The sequence below is a fragment of the Alligator mississippiensis genome, chromosome 4 (genome assembly GCF_030867095.1).
Source record: "Alligator mississippiensis isolate rAllMis1 chromosome 4, rAllMis1, whole genome shotgun sequence".
Classification (NCBI taxonomy): domain Eukaryota; kingdom Metazoa; phylum Chordata; order Crocodylia; family Alligatoridae; genus Alligator; species Alligator mississippiensis.
In genome coordinates this window covers 50,655,073-50,670,187 of record NC_081827.1, presented here as the reverse complement: position 1 = coordinate 50,670,187, position 15,115 = coordinate 50,655,073, and the positions used below count along the sequence as shown (strand labels likewise).

The following is a 15,115-nucleotide window of genomic DNA, read 5'->3' as shown; positions in this document are numbered from 1 at the left end:
GGACAGGAGTATAAAAATCAAGACTGGTTTAGCTTTTGGGTTGGATTATTTTGTGTGACCTGGAAGATGAAATAAGAAGTTTTTGCATTAGGGGAGAGGAGATTTTTATCCACCATGAAGCAGTCTTTCAACTACTTAGTCATCATTATGTGATATATTTGCACTTAACATTTCATATTAACTGATCCTCTTTTCTCTTTTTCTTTTTTGATATTTGCCATGCTACAAAATTGGCCCTTGCGAAGATTGCTGCGTTCACTGTATCCTGGCATGCTTGTTTTGTGAATTTCTCACCCTCTGTAATATTGTTTTGGGCCAAGCATCCTGCGGCATCTGTACTTCGGAGACCTGCTGTTGTTGCTGTGGGGATGAAATGGGGGAGGACTGTAACTGCCCATGTGATATGGATTGTGGCATAATGGACGCTTGCTGCGAATCATCAGATTGCTTAGAAATATGTATGGAATGCTGTGGGATTTGTTTCCCCTCATGAAATATTTATCACTTTTTATTTTATTCTATTAAAAACTGGAGAGCTTTTCTTTAAATACTTTTGAAGAAAGACAAGGTAAGATTCTCACACAGCAACTTAGTATTTGCACTGTTTAACTCCCTTGGTGTAAACAAAAAGATTAAACCTCTACTCTTAACAAATATGTTACAATTCAGCTTGTGAAATTTAAATTGTTTTCCAGCCCTCTTTTGGCTTTGCAAATATACGAGTTTATTGAAATCAAATTAAAAGCTTGCTATTGCATATCTAACTTATGTAGAATTGCCATATGAAGTTAGTGATTTTACAGGGGCAAGATTTCACCTGCTATGTCTCAAAACAGAAGAAACTTCTTATATCTGACCTGTATTATCTTTCTTAATGTTACTTGAAATCTTCACTCTTACCACCAGATTTTGAAGGCTTAGGTAAGGATAAATGTATCTTTTCTTGGTTGGACTAGATGATAAAATAACTACAGCTATAAAATGGAGATCATCAAAAAATATTTCAGATTTTAAACCTATACTTGAATCTGCCTACTAATTTTTGTGGTTTTACAACCACATTTTCTCTTTCTACTGTTGTAAGAAAGATCCATACAAAAGGAAGGATATAGCTGATAAGCAAAATAGTAAACCTGACTAAACACGAAGTGTAATCATCAAATGCTGAGGGTAAACTTCAATAGTATATTATTATTGTCACTTTTTTAAGTGTTACTTGCAAATAACAGCGTGGGAAGTTTTCAAAAATGTTACATTTTTAGGTCATTGGTATCCTTTTAAACTAGGAGACATGAAATAATTGCTTTAAAAACATCGTATTCAATGGCCACAGTTTTATCTTAACATCCTGTAAATACAGTTTTTTCAGTAAGTCTTGATTTTTTTCTCTGTGTTATTGAGAGCAAAAAAGATCCAGCATAGCTAACTATTAGAGAATTTCCACATGTTGGGAAATAATGGTGCCCATTTACCTTAGCATCTGTTAGTTTTTTCTTGGTACTCATAGCTAATTATCTGAACCACCTGTACATGTTGATCTGACATGTTTACTTTGCTTTGTATGCTTCAGATTTCCTATTTATAGTTTATTGGTTCAGCTAACTTTGGTAACATAACAACTGTCCCTGATGGACAATAGCACATTTCCATATATTGAATTGAAAGTAAGTGATTCTTTTCACTGTATAGAAGACAGTTTACACAAATGTGACAAATGAAAAATCACAGGAATGTGAAATTGACCAAGTCAACACATTGTCTAGTCTTAATCTAGGGCCTGGTCTGGCAAACACTGACTAGTAGTGCTTACTACTGCAAGATATCACTGATAATAAAGTAGCTTTATTCTCATTGATTTTGTTGAGCTAGGGAGGGGCTTCCTTCTACTTTCAAACCTCCAGCAAGCATTGTGGTATATTCCAGTTTAAATGTGGATTTATTCAGAAGTTATCTCTACATGTATAGGGCCAGATTCTGATTTCATACTAATAAAAGCCAGGTGCATCTCCAGCACCTTCCACAGCTATAATTTCATTAAGGAAGCACTCAGATATTATGGTAATGGGCACTATAATAAAGAGCTACATGGTCAAAGTGATAAAAATTGCTAAGCTCAGAATCAGGCCCATGGGGCTCAGTTACAACTACAAGAGTCTGAACCACCCTGGGAAAAAGGAAGAGGCCCACTAGCTGAGTGGCAGTGCCTGGAGGCATTTTGCCTTTGTAAAGGCATAATGCTTCTGGAGAAATTGGAGGCACCATGTGAGAACACTGCGATTTGCTGCACCTTGGAAAAAGTGTAGACAGTACTTTGAGTGCAACTCTAGTGGATGACAGTGGTGTGAGGACATGCTCTCTGGGGCCATGTGGCACTGAAGACTATGCTAGCTGTACTGCCCTCTGTATTTTGTAGCACAGACAATTAAATTATGGCTGTCTAGTATTTGTGTGTGCTTATGTAGTAGGGTTGAAGGACTTCCTGTGTACCTTCCTTGTGGTGAACTCTTGCCAGAGCAGTCACAATGTGATTTTGAGGTTTTTGGAAAACTATGCATTTGCATTTGGGACTTTTAAGTAAACATTGAATTTTAAGAATTATTCACAATTTCTATTGGAAATAAAATAGCAGACCACAGGCTATTTTAGCACGCACAATGACAATTCTGACCTATGAAAACTCCTTTTTCCCTGATTTAAAGTTTGCTCATTCATGTAGATTGTTATATACAGACCTTTCTGCTTGTTGAACACTTTAAAAACTGGGAAATGTTGTCACTTTTGGGTGGTTGGAACTCAAAAATAAGCTGGGGAATACATGTACTTCTTTTTCTTTCCTAATGTCCAAATACAAGAGATATGTTTATTTTTTTTCAGAATTAAAATCAAAATATTTATATGCATCCAATTTTTATGTTTCTTTTATGCCCATCTGATTTCTTAAATAGTAGAAAATGAATATACTGTCTTGATTATAAAGCATTGTATTGACTGGGAAATACCAGATTATTTTAGATTTAAATCTGAAAATAAAATGTTGATTGTGTAATTTTTTTACTTTTAAACACATTCTGCTACTATTTGTCATAGAAATACTAGCACTTTTGTAATATTTATCTCTGTAGCAGGGAATATATTAGTATGTAGTTTAAGGAGTTTAATTTTTATATTTATATTCTTAAATTTTTCCTTTATGTCCACTTTATAGGCAATCTTATAAGCACCTTTTGCATTAAGAACAAGCAGAACTAGAAATAGACAATGTGAAAGTGTAGCTTAAATAAGAAAATCAGTACTTGTCTAATTTATAAAATTTGTGGTGGATAATTACCATGTTTCAGTGTTACAGTTTACAACTGAGAAACTGGCCCCATTTCAAAGGGAAAAAAAATTGGTAACTTGTTTTTTTATTGTATATTAACTGGATCTATGTTATTCTAAAACACTATTTTGAAATAAAGAACTTTATTTTGAAACTGTGGAATATTTTTGTTCAATTGGTATTACTGTTGAATTTTAACACTGTGGAAGTCTCTACACACAGACAGTTCTTTATGCATGACTTCCTGTTACTGTCTTTAGTGAATATCCTGGCTGTACCCTTTGGATAACTTGCAGTATGAGAAAACCAATTTGGGAATAGTTTTCACACATCTTAGCAGAGTGAGATCTTAAAATTTCTGGCGAAAAAATGGGTTTTCGTAATTACCACAATTTAAAGCATCCTGTAAGTTTAAAACATATCTTCCATGTTAATTGCTAATGTAATTCCTTTGATTTATATGGACAGATACCAAGGAATACTTTTGTTTGAAATAGTTTTCTACTCTTTAATATATCCCCTGAAATGTCCCTTTCAAGTTACTGAAAATCTAAGCTAAACATAGTACTAATGTTTTACAATTTACAGTATTTTATAGTAGTTACAGTAGTTTATATTGCAGTATGACTATTATTCTCATGAATCTTTAAAATTTAGGGTTTTTTTCTACATGAGAATATAGCACTGTTTTAATTTAGGGTTTGATTTGAAATGTAGAAGGCCAAGTAGAAACTTATATTTTAGTTTAAGCCATGCTTATTTCAGTTTGGTCAAGATGAATGGAAACAGATGCATCTAAATCAAAACCAGGAACCAAGCATCCTTTTGGACTTTCAAAACTTCATTAAAACATTAATATTTAAATTTATAGTGGTACAGCTTTTGTGTATTTACAAAGCCATAGGTAATCTAAAATAATTGTACGGACTCTCCAGTAGCTCTTACATAGATAATATGTAAATATATACTGAATGAGATTCTGGACTTTGACGGATACATAATGAATTCTTGCTTTTGTGACTGTTTGCTGAAAGAGGATTATTTTTTGTGAAAAGTTTTCTAATTCTTGGCCTGTTTTATTATGAGGATTCTATTAATAACATATTGTTATAATTTACGTATTTTTGGAAAACGACATTATGTATATTCTGCAGCAGTTCAGTCATAAGCCCCTGTTATCAAATACCTCACGAATTGCTGAACACGTTTTCTCTCCAGAATTTTGGTTAAGCATACAAGTTATAGTAAAGATCCCTCTGGCTGTGCTTAGGACTCTAAATTCAAAATTGTCCTGTGCCTTCATTCAGAACAGAAGTACAGCAGAATTGTATCTTGGAACCAACAGCAGTCTAGGTAATGTTTAGAATGCTCTGTAGAGGCTTTATTCCAATCTCAGTTCAAGCAGTGACCAGTTGGCCTGGAGAAGAAATGTGTATTCACTATGTGAAGCTTATGCTGTCTCCCAGATTTTCTGATACCTACATTACCAATGCTTTCCAATTGCAAAGACAGCTGGCCCACTTATACATCAAGATCAATTTCAAGACGTTCTTTATAGTAGCTATGAAATTTGTTATCCTGCACACACTTCCTCCAGATTTTTTCAGTAAACTCAGCTTTTCAGAATATGAAGCTGCACTGATTTAGCTGCTTGATATTAAGCACCAATTTTGGAGGAGCAAATGGTATTTGTCTTCTTTATTGATGTTCTAAGACAAGTGGTACTTAACCCACGGGCTGGATCCAGCCCCTTGCCCCTACCTATGCTATACCACTGGTTCCCTCCACAGCCTAAAGGTAAGCTTTCTTCCTCCTCCCACCCCATCACCCCTTTCTCTGAGTTGGCAGTCCCTTTCTTTCTTTCTCCATCCATCCCTCCCCTAGCTGGCTCACTGCCCTAAAAGGCTGTTCCACTGTTTTAAGACTCTTCACCCACAGGGAAAGATGAATTTCTCTAGACTACATCACTGCAATACAGAGGCAGATGTAGGATCTGATTACTGAACTAAAGCCTATATATGGTTTTTAGCATCTTGACTTTGTTTTTATTAGTGTTATTATCTGGATGCTATGTAATTTTGCCTCTCTCTAGCTGTGCATTACAAAGTTGCCAATTATGTTGCCACTTAACACTCAAATACAAAATAGAACACATTCTTTTATAATGTTTACTACACATGGAGCATCTCATTTTCATTTACATCATCTGATTTCCCAACCATAATGGTCCACTATAATTTGAATGCTTTAAATGAACTTTCTGAGGTATAGAGTCAACATCCAGACATTGCAATTTCTTTTCAAATGGTAGTGCAGGCTTCCTCAACTGAAACATCGATTTGCATAATACTACAGAGAGATTTCTTTTGTACGGTATATAAAGCATATCCTAATTTATGTGCATTTCACATTACAAATAATTTCACTACCTGTATTTTCTTTGTAATCTTGCACCAAAAAATAATCAGGAAAGAACATGTTCTTCATGCGCTTCTTTATTAGATGTCTTGGACAATTTTGATACATGGATGGCAATGTAAATAGCATATGGTAGCTTAAATTTTGGTCTGTTCCATGTTTGGTAGTGTAAACAACTCCAAGAAAATACATACGAGGGGAATACATCTGATGCTCAGCTATGGTTTTCTTAAGTGGCTAAGTCAGTTGTGTTTTCCATGCAGAAAACCTCAGTAGCTTGATCCACCTGTATTGAAATGAAGGTTTGTACCCCTTACAAATCTTTTCTTTATATGGGCAAATTTGCTTAGCTTATACTTAGAATTACTTATGCTGAGTAATTCCATATTATGGAGTAACAATAATTAAAATCAATATGATTATTCATCAAATAATTTACTACTGATTCCTGAATCTGAGCCACAATAAATTTATCTGGTTAGAGGAAAATGACTTCATTTTATGAATTTCCACTTAAAGATTGTTTTAATTCAAATTATGTACGACCGTTACCATTGATAACTTACATATGAAACTGCCTCAAAGAATGGTCCTAATTTAAGTGTCATATAATATATGTGCCTTGGGTTTCTCATTAATAAAATGGAGATGATAATCCAACCTACTTTGTTAAAACAAGCAAAAACATAAAGATCTGATACAACTGCTATCAGATATATCAGATCTTTATATATAGCAGATACAACTGATAGATATATATCAGTTGTATCAGATCATTATGTTTTTGCTTGTTTTAACGAAGTAGGTTGCATTATCGTGTGTGTATACACGTACGTCTGGACCAAACAGTTGCTTGGTTAACTTTTACCAGTTAAATAAAACAATCTCTCTATGCCTCCTGACAAAAACAAAATACCCATGCGAATGAAAAACTGAGAAATATAGTTTGAGCTGAACTGCATATAATCAAACAAACTGACAATCTTGAAATCTGAAAGGCCAGATTGATGTAGCTGATAAATTACATACTTTCAGCTGTTGAGGACTGGTAAGAGAGACTTGCAAGCAGAACTATATTAAGCAACAAAACTTCTCTAGTTTCTGTAGAAAAAGAGATTATCTACTTGCTTGTTTTTGTATGTACTTTGATTACATAATTAATATAGGCTTACGGGGATGGCTCAGATTCCACAATAACTTCAAGGTCACAATGAGTACTGTCTACAGCATAAAGAGACCCACCATAGTCAATACACCTCAGATCTTTGCATAAGTAATCCATTTTGTGGTAATTGCACTTTGGTGGGGTTAAGCTTAAGAAAATGGAAGGTACCAATGACTGAAATATTATAGTCAAGCGTGTTACATTTGAAAGAATAATTAGATATATTTACACAATTACATTTTAGTAAACTATTATGCCAGTTTAACAGTAACACATTCTGGTAAAAGTACATTTAACAGCAATCCAAAAGCAATTTAGCTGCTGAAGGCATTATTTTGTATCTAATTATTCACAAATTAATGAAGAAAATTAAATTCCAATCACTGAAAAAATGAAGCAATGATGAGAATCAGAACTACAGATTAGTTAAAGCAAAGCTATTCAATGCATAACAGAATTAAAGCATTCTTTTATTCAAATTCAATGCTTAAAAAAGAACAAATCCATCATCTTGAAATTTGACTTGTAGCTTGACATTAAAAATAATATGAGTAGAATTTTCAGTGGGGTAAGCACAAAACTAGTTCAAGTAGTGTCACTCTCAATTAATGTACTCAGGTGGTGTGCCCATTAAAATTCCCACTTGTGGGTTCAGCTCTCTATGCAAATGGGGTCATTACCTGGAGAATTTAATTGGGTATGACACTGGGAGTAGGAATTTTCCTTTCAAAATAAACCTACTTGCACACATTTTCACTAGAAATTTGATTGTTACATATACTTCATATTGTTTGGCTCTATAAATATTTACCAAAATTCAAAATGTCTTCACTTTATTTATTTATTTTTGCAGATGATTCATAATGCATCAAAATGATTTTAAATTGTCCTATGTATTGCATATGCAAGTCTTGTTACGAGAGGCCTTTTGTAAAAATATGCTTTTTGCTGTTAAAATGATATTTATATAACTTTTGCATCCTTTTAGAGCTCATATATTTATTTTAATATAAAATAGCCAAAAGAATACAAAACTCATATCAGGTATTAGAACATGGATGCTACGACTCTTAAAAAGATTAATTTTACTTTTATTGGTGTATGTTGCAGAAGCTTATGTATAAATGAAGTTAATATTGAAAACATTCCATTTTAGCAATGAACCAATGAGTATCAAATAGAGCCACTGAAATTTAGTGTTGGGAGTGCGCCCCCAAGAGATCACCTATTCAACCTCCCAGCACAGATTCAGGATCTAACTAGGCCTACAACATCCTACAACAGGTTTCTCTGACCTGTTCTTGGAAATCTCCAGTAAGGGAGATTCCACAATCTCTCAAGATAGTCTGCTTTGGTCCTTCACTGACCTTGTAGATAGAGTGATTTCTATAATATCTAATCTAAATCTCTTCAGTGAATAAATCTAGTTTATTTTTCTTCTACTACCAGTTGACATGGAGAATAACTGATCACCACCCTTTTTGTAGCAATTTTTACATTTTGTAATATTGATATAACTCCCCCTTTACCTACTATTCTGTAGGTTAAACACACTTAATTGCTTCGCTCTTTCCTCATAAATACAGTTTAAGTAAATGGTTCATGTTTCTAAGTATCAAAAAGAAAATTTATTGCAACTAATGTCAAGGAAATGGGCCTTAGGCAGAGACCCTTATTGGACAGAGAGGGATAACTGTTTTACTCTAAATAGAAGAGAGGACAGGAAAGAGAGGGGAGTAGAAACATACTCCCTTCAGAATCTGAATGGGTCTGTGTGGCAAAAAGTCTGAACAGGAAGTCAGCTGTACCCTTACTTCTGGGCAGAATGTAGTTCTACAGACAATGCTGTGAGTGATTTACAGAGAAGATAACAAGTTCCCTGGGGCAAATATCTGTAGTTTTAACTTATGAGCAAACGGATTAACCTACCATATCTATTTCTTGCTATTATGTTCCACTTGGAAAGTAATGAGTAGGGAAAGCCAATTCTAATAGAATTTTTCTGCTGAGTAAGTGTTAAAAACATGGTCTCATCATCACAAACTGGTTATTCCTCCAAAGCAATGAATGAAGACTTCATGGACACAACCCTACTCAAAACATAGTTACCTGATTGATTATGTCATACTGTTTGCCTGGAACTGTCACAATGTCCATATCAGCAAAGCACGACCAGCACAAATGACAGTTGGGCAGATCATCGTTTGATACATTTCAGTCATGTTGATTCATATCACCCAAAAATAATGTAAAAAAAATAAAAAAATAAAAAGCAGCAACCAAGGAAGAGGTTCAATATTGTGTGTTTGAAAAATCCTGCTAAAAATGATAATTTCCTACAGTACCTTAGTGAGAAAATGTTTTACTTCCCTGATGACCTTGACACCATTGTTCACTGGGATTAGCTTCAAGAAAAGCATCCATGAGGCATGCAAAGAATCTCTAGGACTCTCCACAAAGAAATGTCAGGGCTGGTTTGATGAGAATGATACATAAAATCAAGTTCTCATTGACAGAAAAAGTAGAGCCTTCAAAGTTTGTCAGAATGACATCAATTCCAAACAAAATCAAGATAATCATCACAAGGAAGCAAGATCTGGAAAGAAATTTGAGAGGAAAAGAACAAGTATTGGGAGGACAAAGCAGAAGAGATCCAAAAGTTTGCTGACAGCCACAACATGCATATGTTCTTCAGCACAACGAAAGCAAAGTACAAATGAGCCATTCCTCTGAGGTTCAATGATGGGGCAATATTTTTAAAGGCAGCTTTACCACCAACTCATGGTACAAGGAAAACTTTCAAGAGTTCCTGAACCAAGATTCTAATGGTGAAGTCAACACTACTGAAGCCATTCTGGAACACCTCATTAAGAACTACCTTGCAGATCCAAAAACTTAACTGTTTTCAAGGTCTCCTGATAAGCAAGTCCTAATGAACAACCAAGCCTGTGGTCCTAATGAAATACCAGCCGAAATGTATAAGCAAAGTGAAAAAAGCTCTCAGCAACTACTTATTGTTATCATGAAAATCTAGATACATTAAGCACACCGGAAATCTATCAAAGACAGAAATACCCAATTACTGGTGGGGGCACATTTCTCACAGGAGGGCCACTCTCTCTCCAATCTCTTAGTCCTGATCCTCAAGGGAAACTTACACAACACTTCCCACAGACGAGCCTATGAGCTCCATTTCATCAACCTCCTGGATACTAGAGATCATGGACTAAACACAGACACTGGATTTTTGATACATTATAATCTGCCTGGCAACTGACTCCCCAGCTCAGCCTCTGGCTTCTTTACTTTTCATTCCATCCAGGAAGAGCACACACCAACTGCTGAAACTTCCTTAGCCTGACGAAGGGTTTTTTGAACTCGAAAGCTTGCTTAATAACTATTCTCCAACTATTTGGGTTGGTCTACTAAAAGATATCAAATTCACCCAAGGAACCTTGTCTGCCTAGATACATTAAGAGTTTCCTGGCAACTTGAGAGATGTCAGAAATGTTACCACATTAAAAAAGGCAATAGATCAGATTGCAGCAACTATTGTAGTATCACAGTCCTGCCCGTAGCTGGGAAGATCCTTGCCTGCATTTTCCTGAGTAGACTCACTTTCCTCACTGGGGAGGTTCTGTGCAAATCTCAGCATAGTTTCAGACCACTGAGACGTACAATAGATACAATTGTTGTTGCTAGACTGCTAGACAGCTATAGAAGTGCCTCAAGCAGCACTGAGATCTCTGCATGGCCTTCATTAACCTACGGCCTTTGATTCAATTAACAGAGGGACCTTGTAGAAGATCCTGATGATTGTCAATATTTGTTACTATTATCAGACTTCTTGAAGATGACATGATGGCCCTAAGTAATGGTGCAGAAAGTGACCCCTTTACTACTAGAACTGGAATCAAGCAAGGGTGTGTGAGTTGACAATATTGCTTTCCATCTATATTGGAGCTATTTTGCATCTCACTGCTGGTAGACTTCCATCTGGTAGTATCACATGGATGGAATATTCCTTAACATTGACTGGCTATGTTCTAAAATCAAGATAACCAGCACCTCTGTTACTGATATTTAATATTCCTCAGTTAACCCACATCCTTTATATATTCACTACATGATTTCCCCTTCCTTATTTTATTGCTTTCTACTACCAGGTAAAATCTGTCAGTGCTGTCTTTAGACATTTCCAAAATCTTTGAAGATCATGACTTAAGGATCCACCCGAACCAAACTTCTTATCTACCAGACTGTTGTCATCCCTACCCTGTTGTATGAGTGTGACACTTTAATGACATACAGAAAAAACCTGAAAACTTTGGAACATTACCACCAGCAATGTCTTCAGAACATTCTCCATATTATTTGGAAGGACAGAAGAAAGAATGCCAGAATTCTGGATGAAGCAAACACTACCAATATTGAAACCATGTTTATACAGCACCAGTTCTGTTGAGCAGTACATATATTAAGAATGCCTGATAACTCCCAGCCTACCAGTGGTCAGTACTCTAGAGGTGGACAAAAGAAGAGATTCAAGTACACCCCGAAGACTAATCTGAAGAAATGTGATATTAACATTAATACTTGGGAGACTCAAGCATTGACTCATCCACAGCTGTGCTATGATGTACAACAAGGCATTGAACATTTTGAGCAAACTTGCCTCATTATGGAGGCAGATAGACAAGAGGGAGAAACAGGGTAAGAGCTGTGACCGAACATCACCAGGACCTGCTCCTTCCTTCTGGTACTATTTGCCACACCTGTAGTCAAGCTTGCAGATCTTGGGTCGGCCTCCTCAGCCATCTACAGGCTCATTGACAACTTTCCCTATTTACTGGAAGACTGTTATCCTCGTAGTGAGGGACTGCCAATGCCGCTGCCATGGCTGACAATACCTGTCAAGCCTTTAAGCTTATTTCCTCAGTTAACCAACATCCTTTATATATTCACTAAATGATTTCCCCTTTCTAATTTCATTGCTTTCTACTACTTTAAGTATGTATATGTGTACTTGCAATGAATAAATAAGGGTGTTGATGTAACTAACAACTGAATTTGAAAGTTTCTGTAAAAATTAAATCTAGTTGCAATTTCAATAATTGAATTTAATAAAATAATTCCATTATAGGTAAGTATAACATTTCGGAAGAATCAGAAGGATACTAATGTGGTACCTATATTCCAAAGGGGAAATAGGCACAGGCTGGTTATGCTGACCTGAAATCCAAGCAAAATGATGGAAAATCTGTTATAGGATGGATAAGGAATTAAAATATAAAAATATAAGTAATAATATGTATGTAATTTTTTGGAAAATAGGTCTTAAATAAACCTGCTTCCATCAGCTGATGATATATAGGTTTGGTTGTTAAAGGTAATCCCATAGGTCTAATATTTAGACCTCTTCAGGCATTTTACTTGGGACTTAGATGATGCTTTGTTTTTTAAAAAGCACTGTAATATATTAATGAAGTACATGCTCTAAGTTAGGTAGCAGCTAAATGAGAGATCAAAAAATAATTGTCTATGGGGAGTCATCTTGGAAAAATGGGGTCTCTTGTATTTGGTCAGAATTGGTCCCAACCCTGACACTAACACATACTTCAATGATCCAAACAAATATTAATCTATAATAATTTCTGATAACGTCTGTGGATGACATTTAAAGCTGGTAGAATAGTGAAGGGTGATGATGAGGCTGTTATATAAACTGATATGGGCCCAATAAGTTGGGTTCATTTAACCAAAATGAATTGTAATACAGCCAAAGTTATGCATATTAGAAGAAATAATATGGACAATAATTACAGAGTGGAGGTGGTTATATGTGAAAACAACGACTCTGAAAAAACAATTTCAGTGGATGAACAACGGCTTCTCTGTGACAAAAAAGCATAAAATAATCCTTGAATGTTTAAATACATGACTTCTGAATTGGAGTAGGGAAGTATAGGTGTTTATGAGACCAATTTTATAATATTGCATCTTGGTCTAGTGTCTGAATAATTGAAAGAATGTTGAGAAGTTGGAGATGAATGCAGGAAAGAGCTATACAAATTATTTAAGGGCTGGAGAAAATGATTTACCATAGTCTCAATCTTTTGTTTGCCAAACTTAATAGAGGTCACTTGATTACAATAGCGATGTGCCTTTCCTGGGAGAAAATACCAGGCTTTAATGTAGCAGAAAAGACATGGCAAACACCAGTTGAAGCCAAAAACTATTTACATTTAAACCTTATTTTTTTTAATTAGTGAGAAGTATTAATGACTGGAGCAGCCTCAAGGGAAGTGGTGGTACCTCCATCATTTGATGTCTTCAGTTCAAGACTTGGATACCTCTCTGAAGCATATAGTTTAGCCAAAACTCAAGTTGCTGAGCTCTGTTCAGGGGTAATGTAATACTGTTGAAATTAGATGAACAGATAGTTCTTCCTCAACCAAAGATCTGTGGATAGTGGTCTAGATATCTTAAATACTTTAAGTTGATTTTTTGTCAAAGTCCTTCTTTCATTAAACTTTAAAAAGATAAAATGAAATTATCTTCCAAAATCCTTCATCAAAATAATAATGAAAGAACATAAATTTAATGAAATATCACAAGAGCTAGGAATATCCCATTTTGTCCTGGTGCAGTAAGGTAGCGTTCAAAATGCAGGGGACACTTTCTACCATATGTTCTGCAGTATCAAAGTATATACCAAATAAATTATGTACAGTTTGAGACCTGAAATTTGACTGACTTTCTCTAATGTCTTCTACAGCATCTTTGTATTCTCCTGTGTCTCTGCTGATAATAACTGATATTATAAAGGGATATGAGTGCAAATTTTTAATCGCTTTAACATACATTGAACTGGTCCAGTGTAGTTTTACATCCACCATTAGTTTTAATCAACCAAAATATCTCAGTAGCTGCTTGGGATACTAGGACAAAAGCAGATAATTTCAGTAGTAATAAATATTATAATATGATAGGTGTAGGTTATAGTTCTGGACTAATAATTCAAATAAAGACTAATTTCTATTACAAAAATGTAAAACACATTAAAAGTTAATTTCAAGGGCAAAGCTAAATTGAAGTCCCTGGGAAAATACTTTAAATTAGATGAACTACCTGTAAAACAAACATCACAGACATAAAGTGAGTTTACTTTATATATAAAGTTAATAAAATAGGGTGGGGACTGAAATGAGCAGCACTGTACCACTTGTTAAGGTAAATAGTCCAGTCTTGGCGAAATAAAATATGAAAGTTTATTCAAGCTATAGGGATTTATTGAAAATTTAAAAGTCAAAAAGAAGCTTGGTAAATTAAATAAAGGGCCACTGTAATTATATTCATACTAGGCACAAGCCAGCATGGCTCCAGTTACTCTCTGATCAAAACTTTAAAAAAAACAACAGACCTGGTGTTGTTTGGTTTTTAGCCCTCTGTGCCCATGCAAGGGAATAAGAGGATATAGGACATGCTACTGTGCTCTGTGAGTTACCCATACCATAAGATACAATACAGGAGGGGGAAGCAGGGTATATGGGAGATAAGAGGGACAGTTTACTTTTTCAATGTATCAGATAAAGTTCAAGACTTAGAATCTGTGCAACCACCAGTCTGTTTCCTGGGCTTCTCCCAAGGCTGTGTGCTGCCCCTTGATCGGGTCAAAACCTTTAAGTGACAATTGTGCCCTGTAAAAATAGTATCTAGATTATTAGGTCTCAAATACATACTAAGATCTGGTGGACTTTGTGGATAAGAAAGTTAGCATTATTTTCTATTTTCCCCAAACAACTTCCTGCCTCTTTTGTTTAAAACAAAGTCCCTAACAACTAGTTAGTAAGCAGTGGAGAATAAGAAGGGTTTTGCTAGAGATTGGGAGAAAAATCATTTAAACCTCCTAAGGGATTGCAAATTGGAGCCAGGGAAATATTTTGGTAAATAGAAAAAAAAATCTTTAGTTTCTTCAAAAGTCATTCTTTTCTCTACATTTATTTTGTAAATTGAATCTCATTCTTTTTCATAAATACAGAAGTAATGTATACAAAACAAAAAAGGTTTTCTAATAAAAAATGCATAATATGCTGCATAATTACCTTCAGTTATCATTAATAAAGTATACTTGTAATTTTTACAACTAGAAGTAGCACTGTGGTTGTCACATATTACTGTACACACAGTTTGATTGTTGCAGAGTAGACATC

At 35.0% G+C, this 15,115-nt stretch overlaps 1 protein-coding gene across 3 annotated transcripts in view; it reads left to right on the top strand.

Annotated features, from left to right (window-relative positions):
* Positions 1 to 3,473, top strand: part of MDFIC (MyoD family inhibitor domain containing) — an 85,297-nt gene extending 81,824 nt beyond the window's left edge. For all 3 annotated transcript variants that reach the window (XM_059725955.1, XM_019492269.2, XM_059725954.1), the window contains one exon: positions 246 to 3,473. In XM_059725955.1, coding sequence (XP_059581938.1) covers positions 246 to 493 — 248 coding nt within the window. In that variant the 3' untranslated portion in view covers positions 494 to 3,473. The remainder of the gene's footprint in view (positions 1 to 245) is intronic.
* The last annotated feature ends 11,642 nt before the right edge of the window (positions 3,474 to 15,115 follow it).